The 18756-nt window shown below is 38.5% G+C and overlaps 1 protein-coding gene across 3 annotated transcripts in view; it reads right to left on the bottom strand.

The window, feature by feature from the left end:
* Positions 1–1615: 1615 nt before the first annotated feature.
* Positions 1616–18756, bottom strand: part of KAT6A (lysine acetyltransferase 6A) — a 98027-nt gene continuing 80886 nt past the window's right edge. For all 3 annotated transcript variants that reach the window (XM_033103831.1, XM_033103833.1, XM_033103832.1), the window contains 7 exons: positions 17805–17966; positions 16209–16302; positions 14139–14370; positions 13228–13435; positions 11502–12104; positions 8450–8765; positions 1616–6993 (listed from right to left, as the gene is read on the bottom strand). In XM_033103831.1, coding sequence (XP_032959722.1) covers positions 4328–6993; positions 8450–8765; positions 11502–12104; positions 13228–13435; positions 14139–14370; positions 16209–16302; positions 17805–17966 — 4281 coding nt within the window. In that variant the 3' untranslated portion in view covers positions 1616–4327. The remainder of the gene's footprint in view (positions 6994–8449; positions 8766–11501; positions 12105–13227; positions 13436–14138; positions 14371–16208; positions 16303–17804; positions 17967–18756) is intronic.

Raw genomic sequence — 18756 nt, 5'->3', positions numbered from 1 at the left:
CATGCTCAAGAATTCCAGACATTGGCCAGCATAAAAAAATGTTAATTCTACATGGTGTTCTGTGTTCATTTACAGAAAACGTGTCACTTGAATTTTTAGATTACTTGAAAGTCGTCACACCAAGGATATGGAGCTCTCCCCCCACCCCCTCTTCTCATAATAACCCTGCTTACTCTTGTCTGCCAACAAGGACAGTTATTTTTTTTTTCTCTTTTCACTATGTCTTTCCATTATCATCACTGTACATTATGAAAAGACAAGAAGTACAAAAAACACCACACACTGCCCAGGATGTTAATACGGAGAAACTGAAACAGTAATTCTCGCCTAAAGAGCTACAACTGTCAACCTGACAGACTTCGGCATTCAGTGAATACACACACACTTGTCATCATGCTACAAAGAAAGCTGGGCACGGCCTGAGATACTCAGAGAGACCTTATAGGAATGTGCTTTCTGGAACCCTAGTTACTGAATGCATGGCAATAGTCTAAATTGGTAGTCCAAGGCTCTCAATAACATACACATTAATCAAGGGCGTTACCACCTCCCGCCCACATCTACTTTCTGATGCAGAATGAAAAGGTCAGAGGGTGGACAATAAACAAATGAGAGCACCTCCTCTGCTCATATCACTTGTGAGTTGGCTATAAATGAAATTATATTATTCAAATTCTATTTTAAATGTAATATAGAGTGGGAGGAGTTAACATGCAAAAAAATCTATAATGCATTTTTTGGTCACATGATCTCCTTTGTAGAAAAATCAGAATTTCTGTATGTTGAATTCACTTAAAGCAGGTAGTTGGTAGCAGCAAAGGCAAGAAGTATGTTTTCGAGAAAATCCACTAATAAGTACAGGGTACTGCAACAGTCTTGGGTCCAAACCATGGTTACTTCAGCAAAGAGATCAGAGAAACAAACCATTTCCTTTCTGGAGATGACATGACTTTATGACCTAAAACTTTAATGGCATGAGGTTTAGAACAAATGTCTGCTACAGATACTATTCACGTACACTTCCTCGATTCCTAGCTCAGTGTGCAATAGTGGCATAAAGTTTGAAAGTCACTAAAACTTGTACCTGCTTCACCTTCCTACCCAAGAAGCTGTTAGTTTTCCAGGAATCTGCCTTATATCCAAAAATCTAAATAATGACAGGTAAACACATTAACTCAGACAACATCCAAAAAGATCATCAATGTTCATTCGGGACCTTGATGTCTGGCAAAATCTTCCTAGATTACATTAATCAGGTAAACTGAGATGAGAAAAACACTGCTTTGTTTCAAGTCTAAGCGCTACCTTCATTACAACTGTATTTGCTTTCTTTGGTTGGGTGAGTCACAATGCCTTTACAAGGTTTTCCAGTGGATTTCCCTAAAAAATCCAAAGTGAAATCACAATACCATTTTCCTTGGAAAGGGAAAAACCATTTGTATTGTTGGCATTTATATATATTTGAAAACTGAAGTTTCAAAGCCAAGGTCATGAACTTATACTTGCTATGTGAAGAGGAACATGAAAAGGTTAATGTTTTTAAGTCTCTGTGTGTAGAAAAAGAATTGGAGAGTTTGAAATATTTGGGATAAAAATTCCACATGCAAGACAAACATCCAAAATGGCTCAACATAATTTATTTTTTTATGTTAAAATGTACAGAGTTCTTTTGAAAGTACTTGCTAGAAAGGGGAAAAAAAAGCGGTATTACATACAAGGAGAGGAAGGGACACCGACTGGCCCAGGAGCGCGTGACATGGAGAAATACAAAGGCATCTAGGTATCCCTTCCCCTTAGCTTACAAGTCACCATGAACAAAGTACAAAGAGGTTACAAAACAGGAAAAGCAAATATAAACAGACAGGTATAGACTTAGCTTCATTTGTACATGCGGCTTTTAGAGGCATCTGGAGCTCTATTCACACACTCTAGAGATCTCTTTAAAGAGAATTTTTATCTTTCTTAAAATAGTTTTTAATATTCTACAACAAAGATAAAAAATTTTAAAGATGGAATGAAATGAAAAAGCTCTTATTTTAAAAGGCATCAAAGTCACTAACAGTGAGTTTTTAAATTTCTTTTTTAGAAGATTACCCAAGTTATTTTGCTAAAAATACATTTTTTTTTAAACAGAAGTGAAAAAATGACAGGTACCAATATTACTGTGTTGGATAATTTCTTTTATAATATAGAAAAGAACATTTTCTCTACAATAGTTCTACAGTCACAAAAAGGCTTGTGGAAAAAGGGAGCTGCCCGATTGAATTTTTATTTTTTTAAAGAAATAAACAAAACCAAACACAACCGCAAACCAACAGAAACTGAATTCACGGCCCTCATTTCAACAGCTTCTCCTTCTGCCTTGATCCCCCCCCTCCTCCCCATATACTTCCCTCCCGACCCACCCCACCCCCACCCCCACCAGGAAGCAGTGACATAGCTGAAGATGTAGGGAGAGGGCAGCACAGTGCACTTTCTACATAGATGATTGGGAACCGGAATAGTATATACAGAGAAACTGGGTCCTACACAGCCTTGCACATGCTCAGAATTGATAGCGGTAAGATGTGAATTCTGCTTTTTTTCTACCTAACACATTTAATTGAGAAAGTCAATTAAAGTGTATTAAAAAAAACCAACAAACCTGTGCATTTGAAAAAATTTAATGCCTAATTAGTACTTCAAAAATTTATCTATATAAAGTGTACAAATAAAGGAGAATTTAATGCTTACAGGTAATTCTTAAGCAGTACTTCCCCCTTTTGGATATTTGACTGCACATACCAAGTGGTATAATAGTTTCCATCTTCTAATGATGGAATATATATATATATATATATTTTTTACCTATCCCTGGAGCAAGTAACAGGAAGAGAATGGGCAAACCGGCTGCATAAGAAAAGAGAGTGGAACTGGGAACAACATAGGAGCCTGATAAAACCCTGCTGTCCACGTTTGCCCTACTATGCTGGTGGTTGGTTCATCCCTCTTCTCTTCAGCCACTCCCGGAGAGGGGCTGGTGCACTGATTCACAGGGGGAACTCAGGATGGCAGAAGACATATGAAGACTAGAGGTATGTATTATTTAAGTAGCTATAAACACACGCCACGATCTCCCTTATGACACACGTCCTGTGTCATCCCTTCCAACATAAAACAAACTGTCCAAGTTTCGTCAGGTATTTTCAAATCACTGACATGTACAGTCATCCACCAACACTGTAAGAAATGTAAGAGGCTAATTGCTGGGAACTGCTGCTTGAGTTTAATTAGAGTCAAAGGCTCAAAAATCAAGACCCTTAGCATCTCAAAGTACATACTAAAAACAAGAGGCTGCATGGAATATGGGCATTATGGCTGATTCACCAGGTGGTAAAAAACAAGAGGCTCATTTCCTCTTTTTGATTGTTAATTGATCATCTCTACTCCTCCAAGGCTGAATTAGGATTGCAAACAGCTTTCCTCTGAGATTCTGCTGTTAATTGAGACTTACAGTATTTTTGTGTCTCTGAGTGCTGAGTGGGAATAGTAAAAAAAAATTATATTACACTTGATTTAAGAAAGACAAACATTTCGATGAAGTCCATCTATAAAGAAACATTCTTGGGGAAAGGTTTCAAGAGGTGTGTGTGTGTGTGTGTGTGTGTGTGTGTGTGTGTGTGTGTGTGTGTGTGTGTGTGTGTGTAGGGAGTGGAGGGGATTTTAAAAGGAGAAGCATTTTCCTGCCTCACTTTATTAATAATAATAATAATAATAATATTAACAATAATAATAAGTTTAAGGAGCTTGGGTTGTTCTCCACGTCCCCATCCGAGTCTCCCATAAGTGCCTCCTGCTGGAATGAAGTAGGAAATGAAAGGTTGGGTTTGGAGGACAGGGCCTGGCTAACCCTCGAGATGTATATATAACATTTAAAAATGACAACATTGGGAGCTGCAAACAGTGAGGGGAAACATACATTTTAAAATAAAATAAAGATATTTCACCTTTACACAAATTCTGTCCATGTGGTGCGTAAAGAAAGTAAGGCTCTTTTTAATTATGAAAAGATTTTTTGTGCATGTTTCCCCTATCCCCAAATCCATTTAGATGAGTTCTATTGTAAAATGTTCAAGATTGTGAAGAAAACCAAAACCCAGAACAAAAGGAATCCCCAAAAAAGAGAAGACCAGGTTTTCTAAAAAGTAAAATAAACCAAAGAAAAATTCCTCTAAATCTACAGCAATATTTTAACTGGAAAAAAAGGTCCATTTTTCTCTGGTTTGTCAGTATAAAAGGTTCCTTTATTTATATATATTTAAGTTTTTTCAGTGAAAGTTTCGCTTGCTCATCTTCTCATGTAAGGTCCGTTGAGTGACTGCTTGGGCACACCAGCAGCATTCATGTAGCTGTGATGGGAGGGGCCAGTGTACATCATGTTTCCATGAGGGTTTGGCTGCATAGGCTGCTGGGTATAGGCCTGGCTCCCCATCATCCCCATCTGCATCTGCATAGGATACTGTGCTGTCTGGTTCATGTAGGCAGGGTTACTATGGTAACTGCTGTTCATCATAGGCTGTGTCATTCGATAGCTGTTCATGGCATTCAAGGTGTTCATATTCATGGAATTGACATTATAGGCAGGGGTTGGCATTAAATTAACCCCCATGTTCATGCCGCGCTGAACAGCCAATGCACGAGGGCCAGCTTGCATGGCAACGGCTGGCGGGCTGCGGCCATACAGCTGCTGCTGGTGGGCAGCCGCAGAGGGCAGCGGTGCCGATTTGGAGCGGATGGAAATATGCCCCTTGACTGGCATTTGCCCTTGCAACCTCTGAGTGTGAGGAATGCCAATGTTGGTAGCAGACATGTTGCACTGCAGCAGAGGTGACGTGAGGTTCATGGTGGTGGACGCCAAGTTCGGGGGTGGTGTCATGGTGGCTTGTGCTTGAGGGGTCCCAGCTAATGGATGAGATGGAGCTAGCTGAGCCAGTCCTGTATTAGACAAAGAAACACTGGTTGCATAGGAAGTCACAGCAGGAGAATGGCTATAAGGCATGGCATGAGGGTCCATAATGGTGTTGGTCAGCTGCTGCAGCTTGGCTAGACTGAAGGTGGCCGACGGCTGGGAGTAGCTACCCGCACCGAAATCCCCTGGGATCCTCTCATAGATACTGATGTTCCCAGCGCTTCCGGATTCGGGGATCTCCATGATCATGGGCGCTGGAGTGAAACTGTTATTCATACTGCACTGGGACAGGGGCGGCTGCTGCTGGGGTGGCGGCGGCGGCTGCGGCTGCTGGGACGGCGGCGGCGGCGGCGGCTGCGGCTGCGGCGGCTGCGGGGGCGCAGGCTGCGGTGCCGGCGGCTGCTGCGGGGCTGGCTGCGGCTGCGGCTGCGGCTGCTGCGGTGGCGGCGGCGGCTGCTGGTTGCTGGGAGGCCTCTCCACCACGCAGCTCTGAGGTGACTTGATGTTGCAGTTGGCAGCAGGCTGGACACTGTTCTGCGCCATCATGCTGCAGCTGCTGCCCATGTTTGCCATCTGCTGAGTGACCACACAACTGTTCTGGGTGAGGCTGCTGGAGGAGGACAGCCCCCCGTAGGAGCAGCTGCTCTGGGAAGAGTTATTCCCACAAATGCTGCCGCCCATTGTGGAATCGTAACTGCTAGGGTTCTCGTAGTTCTCTGTGGTGCTCTCTATGCTGCCCAGGTCACTGAAGCCGCTGTCCACCACCTGCTGAGAGTGGTCTGATACGGAAGGCACATCCATCATGGGGCTGGTCTCCATGTTCTGCATAGAGGGCGCCGACAGGGATCCTTGCTCTGAGCTGATCTGGGTGTAACCGCTTTCGAGGGCAGGCACGTTGGGGCTGCTGACCGAACGGACTGACTGGCTGGGATGAGACTGAACAGAAGAGAGCGGGCTATTGTGTTCCGAAGGATGGCAGTCTTCAACCATGGACACGTGCGGGTCGTCGTCAGCCTGCGTGTAGCTCTGCAGCGTCTGGCAGGCGGCCAGCGTCTCCTCACAGTCCTGGTAGGCGCCCTCATGCTCGTTGCTTTCTTCTTGAGTCAAAGACTGCACGGCTTGCACGGTTTCCAGATCCAGTTCACTGTGAGGAATCGCTTCCTCCCCTTTTAACTCAATTAATTCTTCTTTAGAATTGGACTCGTCTTCATGGTCGTCCTCAGACCCCGGCACGTGTTCCGACAGCACGGATGCTTCATGGGAAGTCTGCTCCTCTTCAGAATCTGGTTCTGTTTCATCTTTGTCCTTTATGTTCTCCCTACTGCTCTGCATATTCGTATCTAAAAAAGCCTCTGGCCCCCCAGGCTCCTCCTTGACCTCTTCGCCAATTGGCTGCTCCTCTCGCTCTTTCTTCTTCACACATTCCAGGTGACCATCATCTTCATCATCTGCATCATGGTCCTCGTTCTGGTTTGTCTCTACAGCCACTTCGTCCTCTTCCTCTTGCTCCTGTTCTTCCAGCTCCTGCTGCTCTTCCTCGGATTGCCTCTGCTCTTCTGAGACACGGGGTTTCTCTTCTTCCTCCTCTACCTCAGGTTCTTTTGTTTCTGTCTCGGGACTGTTGCTGCTATCCACTGGAGAAGCTGCTCTAACCTCACTGCTCGCTGTGTCTTCTTCTTCTCCCTCTTCTCCCTCTTCTGCTTCCACGTGCATCTCCTCCTCCTCCTTTCTTTCTTCGGTTAAAGGCAAGTCTTCTTTTGATTCAACAGTTTCTTCATTCTCTTGAATTTTGGATTTACGTCCAGGTTTAGGCATGGGGACAATGGGCTCAACAATGCATTCTTGAGTAGAAATGGGTATGATTTCCTGATTCAACTTGAATCCCGGTTTGCGACCAGGTCTTTTCTTCCAGTGGATTGGTTTGCGGCTCTTGCCTTTGGGCCATCCCTTTTTCTTTTTCATAGGTGTGGATGTATCTGGCTCAAGTGGAGAATCCTTCACATCACATTTTCTCAATAGAGATACTGGCTTTAGGATAGGAGTATCTGTACAGGAGTGATAACAAAAAATAAGAATAGGTTATAAAAGCTTATATTTTCCAGTGCCCTTTTCTGAGACTAGCATGTACAACAGAAATGATTTCATAAATCATCACAAACTCTTATCTTCATTTTCAAGTTAAGAATCTAAAGGAGAAACTTAATTAGTGATATCTTTTAAAGTTACACAGTGAATAATGAAAGAATGCTTGTCAATATTCTGTTACCATCCACTAGTTAAAACTAGCTCAAGTTTATCATCACTACTGTATGGCTTTGGAAAGTTACTAAGGAAATGGCTGTAACAGAGAAAATTTGTCCAGCTCAACAGAAACTTAGAAGGATACTATTTTAATCTACAATGATCCAAGTTAAAATTTTACTAACATGCCAAATTTACGAAATAAATTTTTAGTTCCCTAGCTATGTATCTGAAAATATAACATCGTAAAACTCTGGAAAATCATTCACATAAAGCAAAAAACTCAGTCATATTATCACTATATTAAAAGTATTTGTTATATAAAAACATGAGAATGGAGAAAATGCACGTTATCCACGAGATATGAAATTGAGTGAATGTTTTTAAAAGGAGAATGAAAGACTCAACTAGTTAATACATAAAAGCTACAAGTTTATATGTAGACAACGAGATTGCTTCAAAGTCACCCAGCAAAGTGAAAAAACTCAGTTTGACCCATGCAAGGTCAACACTGCAGATGCAGGCAGCACGACACTCTGGCAAAATCTTTAGGCTAGAACGCAAATGATGAGTGCATGACCCAGCTCATATATGCGCCCCAGTTTGTTTATTTCTCAAGAGAAAATGATAACAAGGCTATTTTAAAAGTAAATTATTGAATGTTCAGCTATGCCATAAAATTTAACCTATTTTGAGTCATTTTTATTAGAAATTTACTACTAATTGAGTAAGACACATTAGAGATTTGATTTAGGAAGGATTCCTGAACAGATTTGAAGCAAGTCCAATTTACATGAACGTGATCTTATTTAAGAACCACATTCTTAGCACTTATGCATTTAACAATATTTACTGAGTGACTATATAAGCACTCAGCATACTTAGCAAAACAGACTAAGTCTACAGAGTGCATATTCTAGTAAAGGGTTATTACTTAAATATCTTCCTGATGCTAAGTCTAATCCACCCATTAAAGATTCAGATAATGGATGAAAAAGGATCAGACAAAAAAGAATAATTTCCTAACGGCAAGATATTTTCTGCAGGGGCAAAAATAGGTCCCAAGTTGAAGGGGAAGCTTGACAAATGAGAAAATGAGGGTGAATACACTTGATACAACTTTTTAAAGATTACCAAGTCATCCTTTACTTGCCTAGTAGGTTGTGTTCATTTTTCAGCATTTTTGTTGAAGGGTTTCAGCTATCATTGCTTTATTTTTAAAGACAAAACTACAGTAAGCAAAAGTTCTGTAAAACATACCATCAGCATCATCTGATTCTTCGTCGTCATCGTCTTCATCTTTAGACTTCCTCTTAGAAGAGGATCGGCACCTGAGAACATCCTGTGAGGACAAACGATGGAAGTAACCTCTAGAGAAGAGTTCATTTTCATCCTCTTCCTCTTCTTCTTCATCAATCTCAAAGGTGGGTTCTAATCTTGGCATTGGCCTTTCAGAGTCAGAGTCTTCAAAAGGTTCATCTAATACCTCTGTAGTCTCCGATATAGTTTCTGTGACCACACTGCTATTGTGGTGTTTGCGCTTTCGGACTCTCCTTCTACGGTGAAGAATTGGTTTCTATATAAAAGAGAAAGTATTTTATTTACAGTAATGAACACTATCATTTTTATTAACAACATGGTGAATAGGTTTAAACCTAAGAAAATTAGCACATATCAAACGAGGATGCTGTTTGCCAAAAGACATTTTAAATATTATTTCAAAATACTATAGTAAGATACTATACATAATGTATCATAGATACAAAGATGTTGGATAACTAAATACAACTTTGTAAAAGAATAGGCAGGTATGCCCAAAGAGTAGATATTATAATTTCCTATTAACAGTTCAGTTAAATTAAACATCCTAGGGAGTTGACTATTTCAACACGGAAATGACACATAGGCTAGGCCCTTAACTTCTTTCCTCAAGAGAAAAAAGGGAATAAAACACTTTGTCTAATAACTGTCAGTAAAACTTCATACCATTTTCATGACCTATCTATAAAGTTATACTGGAATGCAGAAACAGGGAGCCGACATGTATGTACTTGATGTTAGTGAAGCATTTCAAAAGTAAAATAAATCTAACGTTATTGGAACTTGGCACATTAGGCACAATTGTGTACTAGGATTGATCTAATACTCTAAATCACACAATAGATAGCACAAAACAAAGATGACGTACCAAAAATGATCTAATCCGATCCCCTCGTTCTATAGAGGTCAGAAAGGTTATAGGACTTGCTTAAGGTCACACATTCAGTCAGTATAGAAATGGTTGTAAAATATAGTCTCTGACTCCAAGCCAAGTGAATTTCTTCAAGAACTTCCAAGTACTTTGTACATGATCTCACTGCCTATTGTAATATTCCTTTTTTACACAAGAATAGAGCATAATTTTAATTTATAACTGAGCGATCTAAGCATAGGATGGCAAAGATATAGTCTTCATCGTCTCTAATGAATAACAGAGTTAGCCAAGAGTTCAATTTTCCTCTACTTCAACTCTGCTAGTCCTTCCAGTTGAAAATATAAGTTTCAAACTAGGTTAACCATGGCTCTGCTCTTTGGAGAAATTAACTGATTCTAGGATTGGGTATGAAATATACAAGATGAACCTGGAACATCTTGTAGTACCAGAAAGAAGTGCTCAAAACAAACAAACAAACAAAAATCACAATAATGAGGGCATGTATGCTAAAGGGACAGGAGCAAAACTGAAAGGGCTCCTAATGGCCAAAGCTGGAAGGATTTGAACAACAAATTAAATAAAGGAGTAGTATTGGATTATAACCAAAGTATAAAGTAAGTATCTATGAGTCCATATTGACATAAATGCTTGAATAAATAAATAGATGGGGAAGAACAGATAAATGTCCCAAGCAGAATTCTAAATAAACATAAATATTCTGCATTTGAGGAGAGTATAACTCTTCATATGTTAAGTGTGGGCTGTGGACAGTGATATCCTTCCAAAGAGTACAGTATGGAAAGGAATAACTTTACAGTGGAATAACCTGAGAAATACAACCTCAAGCGAAGTGATGGGGGTTAATATCAATAGTGAAAAGTCATATTAATACTAAATACTCTTGCATTTGGTATATAGATATATGCTGATAGATACCCTTTACATGATGTGATGAGGATGGCACTTTACCTCTGTGGTCTTCTTCTCAAAAAACATTACCTTATCTAATATCACAAGGGACATTCTCAAAACTTTTAAAGTAATCGAAAACAAGGAGTCTAAGAAACTATTATATTACAACCAAGAGGAGCCCAAGGAGACATGACTACTAAATATAATGTGGCATGATGGATGGGATCCTGGAACAGAAACAGGACATTAGGGAGAACTAAGGAAATCTGAATAAAGTATGGACTCTAGTTAATAATGTATCAATATATTGGTTCACTATTTGGGGCAAATGTACCATACTAACCAAAGAGGTTAATAAAAAGGGAAACTGGATGTGGGGAATACAGGAACTCTCTGTACTTTCTTTGTAATAATTCTACAAATCTAAAACTGTTCTAAAATTAAGAGCTTATATTTTTTTATAAATAGCCCTACCTTTTTTTAAAGGTCTGCCAAGGAAAGGAACGATTTCATTGCTTTGGGTGAAATCTGTCACCCCGCTACTACAAGGTGGCTCAACCAGAAAGCTACGATACTTCAGTCTGGCTAGCTTGAAGCAATGCTGCAAGTTCACTCCATAGCCTGGGATAGTTCCGATACAGTTTCACAGAATTCACTATCATCATCACACAGCATTTATTAACAAACTGGCTATCACTCAAACTTTGAACGATGATGAAATATAGCTTAGCAAATATTTTTAAAACAAGGCTAAGTCAAACCGCTGGAGGAGTGAAGAGGAGAGAGCGAGTGCAGGGCAAACAGTACCGCTCAAAATAAGATGAATGGCTTCACTCTAAGCACCACTTTCCATGGAACTGTGTAATACTTTCCTGTCCTTTTCTAATATGAACAATTCTCATCTGTACACACTTTTAAAATGTTTTTAAAATCCCTAAAAGTCATGATTTAAACATCAAACCAGCACACTAAAATACAGTCTGTCAGCTCTTAAATAAGCTTATGACTTCTAAGTTAATTCCTACGAACCAAAGAAATCATACACATTTCAAATGTTCACTAGGAATAGTATACTGAGGCTTAAAGTCGAAAAAATAACACGGTAATAATTTCTATACTTACTCTTTCAGAACTCTAGGACAGAACAAAAGTATACAATGAACTGCAATTGGAGGAAGAAAAGACTACATCAAAGAAATGCTTTACCTTTCGCTTCAGTGTGGGCTTTGTAAGAACTGGTGGTGAGTTGGATCGAGGACTGTCTGGCTCCTCTTCCTCCTCACTGCTCTCACTGAAGCCCCTGAGGAGAGCCCTGTCGCCATCACTATAGCGACGGGGCAATCTATCATTGCCGTCTGGTAACCTACACTTCAGAGCCTCAGGGCTTTTCTTTATCTGTCCTCGCCATAGGTCAACCCCCTCACTCAGTCTTCTTTTGGGAATATCTGGCTTCCCATCCTGGCTTGGCTGCTCCTGACAGGCTGACAACTGTTCCTCACTTTCAGTGTATTGTTCTTGGGAGGTTTCTGATTTTTCCTCACATTCTCCATATTGTTCCTGAGGAGTTGATGTCTCTTCCAAGAGCAGTTTAGAATCTTTATCACCAAAACGTTCCTGGGTTTTTCTGTTCTTCCTCCCCCAGCGGCCTCTCCGAGATGGCTGATTATTTGCAGGAAGACTATCACGGGGAAGGACTTGTTTGTTCAAACGTGTAGAACTGGCCGGTGCCATAACTTCTGGTTTCTTTTCACTTTCTATTGAAGAATAAGAATTTTGTTCTTTGTTTTCCCGAGATGCAGACTTTCCCACCTGATTTTAGAAAATAAAATCAGGCTGGTTAATTTTTCAGTCTTACTTGGTTATATCACCTATTCTAACATTTTAAATACTAAGAAAACAGAGCTTTAAAAAAGAAAATTTTATTTAACAGCTAACATGACTATTTTGTATGTGTTAGACACTATTTTAAATGCTGTATAGATATTCATTTAATCTTCACAACAATTTTATAAAGTATTATAATTATATGCCCATTTTACACATGAGGTAACTGAAGCACAAAAGGTTTAAGTAACTTGCCCCAGGTCACGCAATAGCAAATGAAGAAGCTGGGATATAAATCCAGGCAGTCTGATCCAAGAGCTAGTGCCCTTAGCCACTATGCAATAACATCTTCAATAAAGAAAGTGAATATTACTGTTCTTATACATGTTAAATGAGATAGTTTATTAAATTTCTCAGAAATAAAAATTTATAAACGGAGAGGAGGAAATGGGCTCTGGGGCATGTGCAAGAGAAAGGGGGTATTTGAAAATAATGAAAAAATATTTCTATAATTATTTTGATTTATTTTTATTCTGAATATTTAATTTCATTTTGAAAATTAAACAGGGGCATGAAACTATGTTTATCAGAGGAGGACAGATTTTTAAATGATAAAAATACTGCTAAAAACAAAAGGTCTGTATCACATGAAGAAAAATACTGAAAACTATATAATATAGTACAGTCTCTCTTTAATGGCTTGAACCCTTTAATGGCTAAAGACATTTGTCTATCTACTAGACTATTTAGCACTCTCTTAGAAAACATACATGTTTACATTATTCCTTAATGATTTAAGGAAAAATGTATCTTCATTTCATTTTTAACAATGGTCAGATTTAGATTCAATTCAGATTCCTCAGTTACTACACAGCTTCAAGTTTAGCTGCTTACTGGTATGCTGGTAAGAAATATTTAGTCACAAGTAACACGTTATAACAAATTTGAAGGTCTGCTAGTGATCCAAGGCTTAAAAATGTACAAATAAGTAAACAAAACCCAGTGTTCTGAAATGTCTACTATTAAAATAAACTCTGAAATTTTAATGTGAATTTTCTGTATTGGTTTAAGATGTCATGATGTATTTCAGAAACACTCATGTCCTTACACTTGTCTCTAAGTCCCTTTCCTGGCACTGCGGCTCTTCATTTTCTCCTTCCTCAGCCTCCTCTTCTTCCTCCTCTGAGACAACAGAATTGGAGACTATGACAGGAGTCCAGCGCAAACATTCTGGATCTACATCTACAGGTCGCAAATTCAGCTGAAGCTTTGCCATGTGATCCTGAATAAGTTTTTCCCGGCGGATAATCACAAATCTGGAACCAGAGAAAAGTTTATAGCAATCAACGATGTACAAGGAGTACCTAACAATGAATATGGAGCTATAAGCCCCAGAAAACTCTGGAGATGATGATAAATGCTTCAAAAATAGCAACCCTGGGAGGATGAAATACAGAAACATGCCATCACATGAGATAGCTATGAAATATGAAGTTAGATAAATACTTCACACTCGACTATAGCAGTGGATGAAGTTATTTTACCAGTTATTGTCTCATACTTCCCACCTCTGGAATTTCTGCTACTTTCCTGCTCTCTATCTCCGACTTTCCATACTTCTAGCTCAAATGCCTCTTTTCTTTGTGACCTTTTCCCAACCATTCAAGATAAGGATGAGCTCTTCCTTTTGACCTATATTTCATTTTGCATCATGTATATGGAAATAAAGCATGGGTATATTTTACTTGACATTGTTTCTAGGGTTGAATAAGCTTCCAATACTAGCAAATAAGACTCAGTAGCTTAGGTTCAAGGTTAGGAGGAAGATGACAAAAAAGACAGTTAAAAAAATATATATGGTCAACAGTACCAAATATCATAGAAAGGAAAATGACGTCTAAGGATCACCAAGTGTTCCATTTATATTAGTTTATTTATGGTCTTCCATCAATAATTTGGCTGCCTGACCCAAAAACTTCCACCGTCCTTCGAAGGTATACAAAGGGATGGGATACTCACTGGTCACTACGGAAGTCCAGCATTCTTAGGTGGTGGAGTGTGGAAGTAATGTCTTGAGGGCAGATTCCAGTCAACTTACTTAACTTTTTAATGCTGATTTGCTTGTCATTTTGATGATAAAGGCACTCCAATATTACACTTTTCCAATAAGCCATGTAGGAAAGACGACCTAGATCGGATAATGGTTTCTCTGGAGACCCTGCTTGGCCTTCGCGCTTTGATAACAAATAACCTAAAGAAACCCCCAAAACACAAATATGTCAGAGAGCTGAAAATAGGCTAATTCACCAAAACCATAATCCTCTCTTCCACAACCAATCTGTATTGGTTGTGTATTGTAGGCAACATTGTATTGTAGGCAACAATAATTTCAAAGGTAAATTTCTTCAAGAAAGAAAACAAAATTGCAAAATTAATTGAAAACAAATTTGCAGGAAGATTACATAATTTGTATACATGGAACATAAGGTTAGTATTACCTTATCTATAGTTAATATAAATTATATTGTTAAAATATTTAAATTGTTAAAAATCAGTACTTTCTATTAAGAGGCTACATTAAGATTAAGGCAATAATGCTTTTTATTTTTAATATACTATGGTAGAAAACCACCCTTGCATGTTTTACTTGGACCACTAGATGGCAACAGTTATACCTGAATTGAATAATGCAAAAGAATGCCTTAGTGTTTATATAATCTTATCTATTAAGATTGTGGTTGTTCTTCGAATTAAAAAAGATTGTGGTTCTTCTGTGAGCGAATTAGACGATAATTTCTCACTTCAACCAAAGTTCTCCTCACATTTCCCTATCACCACCCTAATTCTTGGTAAGCATGTGGGTGTCACTGAGAGTGTATGATGGTATTACTTTGTCTTCTTGTCTAGTACATGACTCTCAAGAACAGGAAAAGAAAGGCATAAATTCTAAGGGAAAGTATTGAAAATGGAGATGGCAGAAGAAATGTTGCTTTTAGTCATTAAAGAAAACAAAAGAAATCCAAGAATGGTAATAATGGGAAAATATACATTAGGAAAAGTAAATGAAAAAAATATACTGTAACTATACAAACTGATCTTTGTATATCTCAGAAAAAAAAAGACTAATATGCATAATAAAATATTTTCCTCTACCTATGTCACTTAATGGCATAACATGTCCAGTTATGAGTACTATTTCAAAACAATATATTGATAGTAAAGGAAATAATCCAAGTTCTACCCTCTTCTAGTAATCCAAAAAGACTAAGACAATGTATATATTCACTAATGGCACATATTTCCAAGATTAGAAATATTGTCTAAGGCCAAGTAGAATAATATTCACTGGTCTATGTAAGAATTAACTTGTTAATACTAGTAATATAATTATCTGATATTTAGAAGGATTGCCTGTATCAAAATCCTTGGTTTAAACCACTGTTTCTGAATATATTCTTTTAAATAGTATTATTATTTTTAGCAATATCTGAGAAAATACTCCCTCAAATATCACTATTTTATAAATCAATATAAAATTTATTGCAAACACACGTTTACTTTCTAAGCAGGATTATCAATGTGTAAAACAAAATGCAAGTTCCACAATGACCTTTTTAGAACCATTAGCTTTCAATATTTAACTCAGATTAAATTATTTACTGTATCATGTACTTTTTAAGATTTTTAAAGGAGCACTGCATATTTTTAGCCACTAGGTAGAGCCTGTAACTAAAAAACGATGTACACATTGTGGGTAACAAAAATAGGGCAGGTGCTGTACTTATTAGTACTAATTTAAGTAGTTATACAATGTTTTTAGTTTTATTGTGAGTTGGAATTACTACATAAAACTAAGTTCCATTGTAAACTGACAGTTGCAATTTAAAGGTATTTGCTATAGATCACATAAAAGTTGGTATTCAATATTGGCTATTTAAAAATATTTAATGTCCAGCCAAAAGAAAAAAAAATTCATGACTTTAAAGTTCCATACAGCAGTACGACAACCAATAAATAATCTTCAAATCTTTAAAATACTATTAATATATAGTCCATAGTAAGAGATGAGAAATTATTTATAATCCTTACTGAAATCGATGAGAAACCTGCCATAGCCCTTACGCTGGTATTGGGGAAGAATCATTATACAGGAAACGTTGTATTTCTGTTGGCAGTGCTTTTCCTGGTGGAGAAAATAGAAGCCAAGTTTTAAAACAACGGGCTGGTAAGACTGAACAGTAATGCTAATTATTAAGAAACAAAGACTAACAGTCAAAACCACAGCCCTGGTGCTTTGGGACTGACAATGTACATCAAGAAAAAAAAATGCCCCACTGGGATATAGGACAATGTTAAGTCATTGTCATTACCCACAAAGCAACTATCCCAGGAGAATAAAACTGTACAATAAAAGATGCCATCCAACACCACCTGCAACTCAAAAACAGTATGTCAATGCCTAAGATGAGCAGAGGAATCGGAGTCCCAATTGGTGAAGCTACAAATGATGAGTCAATGTGGCACTCCAGATGTGGGAAGATTCATCGTCAACTATTTCAAAGTTTCTGTTATTTCCTTCTTGGGTCCTACATAGGCAGCCCCACCTCCCTATGAACTGTATCTAACTTTATAAAACCTAGTCCCAAAGTATTGGGTACAAATACATTTTTGTAAACAAGGCAATATATTTTAAATTATACTTAACTACTGAAATAGCCTAGTAACAGAATGCTTCTAAAGCTAATGCTTATAAAACTTTCCACTTAACTATTTTATGCATTTAGACTTTACCATGAGCTTGTGCAAATGAAAGGACACCTTTTATGTTGTTTGATGACGAAAGACAACTTTTTTTTCTCCCCAAGAGAATGTAAGATTAAAGGAGAAAAATATCCTTTAATAAAAATGGCTTCTTATTCTAATTTTTATGCCTAAAATACAAATTAGGAAGAGAAGATTTAAATTGAGAAAGAACTCAAGAGAGGTAATGACTGTGTTTATTTCACAAGTTCTATCTATTACCACCATGGGAACAGAAGTCATTTAAAAACTTTTCCTCTTGAGGATAACCAGCAGTTCATGTTCCTAGGAGAGTATATATAGTCTGTTGCATGTTACTAGGCATCTTCTAGCATTTGATGTTTCTGAATGTTCCTTCTATTTTCCTTTCTAAAAAAGCTAGATGGCAGGGCGGCTGGATGGCTCAGCTGGTTAGAGTGCGAGCCCTGAACAACAGGGTTGCCGGTTCGATTCCGACATGGGCCAGGGAGCTGCCAGACCCTCCACAACTAGATTGAAGATAAGGAGCCACTGCTGAGCTTCCGGAGGGGCGGCCGGATGCCTCAGTTGGTTAGAGCACAAGCTCTCAACAACAAGGTGGCAGGTTCAATTCCCGCATGGGATGATGGGCTGTGCCCCCTGCAACTAAAGATTGAAAACGGCGACTGGACTTGGAGTTGAGCTGTGCCCTCCACAACTAGATTGAAGGACAATGACTTGACTTGGAGCTGATGGGCCCTAGAAAAACACACTGTCCCCCAATATTCTGATTTATTAAAAAAAAAAAAAAAAAGCTAGATGGCACTCAGAAGGTATTGTACCCAGTAGTGTCTCCTGGTGAGAACCAGCAAAAATTGTTTCAGATTTACATATGAATTCAAACCAACTTGTAGCTGCTATACTTACTTTAGAAAAGTAGCCAACAAGGTGGCAGCCCTTGACATCATTCTGTGTTAGTACATAAAAAAGAAATGGCTCCACATCGTAATAGAGTGTTTTGTGGTCAAGAAACAACTTTGCCAAGAGACACAGGTTCTGACAATAAATGGTACTCACATTCCCATCAACCTAGAGGAAAATAACAGGACAAAATGGTCAGCAGACTTTCTCTTAGTTCAGAACAAAACACATCAGTTACAAGCGCCTCTGAGTATCCACAGTCCAGTGATCAGAACACACTGGAACCTGGAAGTTATCCTTTGAAATGGCAGAATCGCAGTACCTGGTGTTTTAAGAAAACATAATATATAAAATACTGTGTTCAACAAAGCATGAATAACTAGTCAAGGAGGTGATGGCCATTTCAAAAAATAGCACTTTTTGTTTTTATAAGATTGAAGGCAGGAATCCTTCAGATGGCAAGCTGATCTGATTCATTTTTGAAAGTATTTAATATAACAAAAGATCTAAATACTGCTTCTAAAATACATTTGTAAATAAAACAAGGTATAACTACAATCTAATCTGTGCCAGCAGCCAGAAGCAATGTAGTCTAACTGCCATGATTTACCTCCAAATAAAGCTACCTGAGAGAGTATTAGCTATTGTCAGAAGCACCAGGCAGGTTCCCTAGGTAACAACCTGGCAAATGAGATATTTCTTGGACTCGGGTTGCCCAAGATCAGGAGCAGTAGTCTGGTTGCTCCTGATACCCCTGTGTTCTTCGAGTTGCTGGAGTTCGCTCTTTTATGCCAATGGATGCCCACATTAGACCTCAAGACATTGACATTTCAAGACCGAAACATCTTCAACAATTTATGTAATTTAATACTACTTTTAAAACACACACCAATACGTGCTTAAGTGAGAAGCATTTTGCTCTTGGGTATTCTGAAACAGTACTGTATACCACATCCTT

The sequence above is a fragment of the Rhinolophus ferrumequinum genome, chromosome 4 (assembly GCF_004115265.2).
Source record: "Rhinolophus ferrumequinum isolate MPI-CBG mRhiFer1 chromosome 4, mRhiFer1_v1.p, whole genome shotgun sequence".
In the NCBI taxonomy this organism is placed as follows: Eukaryota; Metazoa; Chordata; class Mammalia; order Chiroptera; family Rhinolophidae; genus Rhinolophus; species Rhinolophus ferrumequinum.
This window is presented reverse-complemented; position numbering and strand designations above follow the sequence as displayed.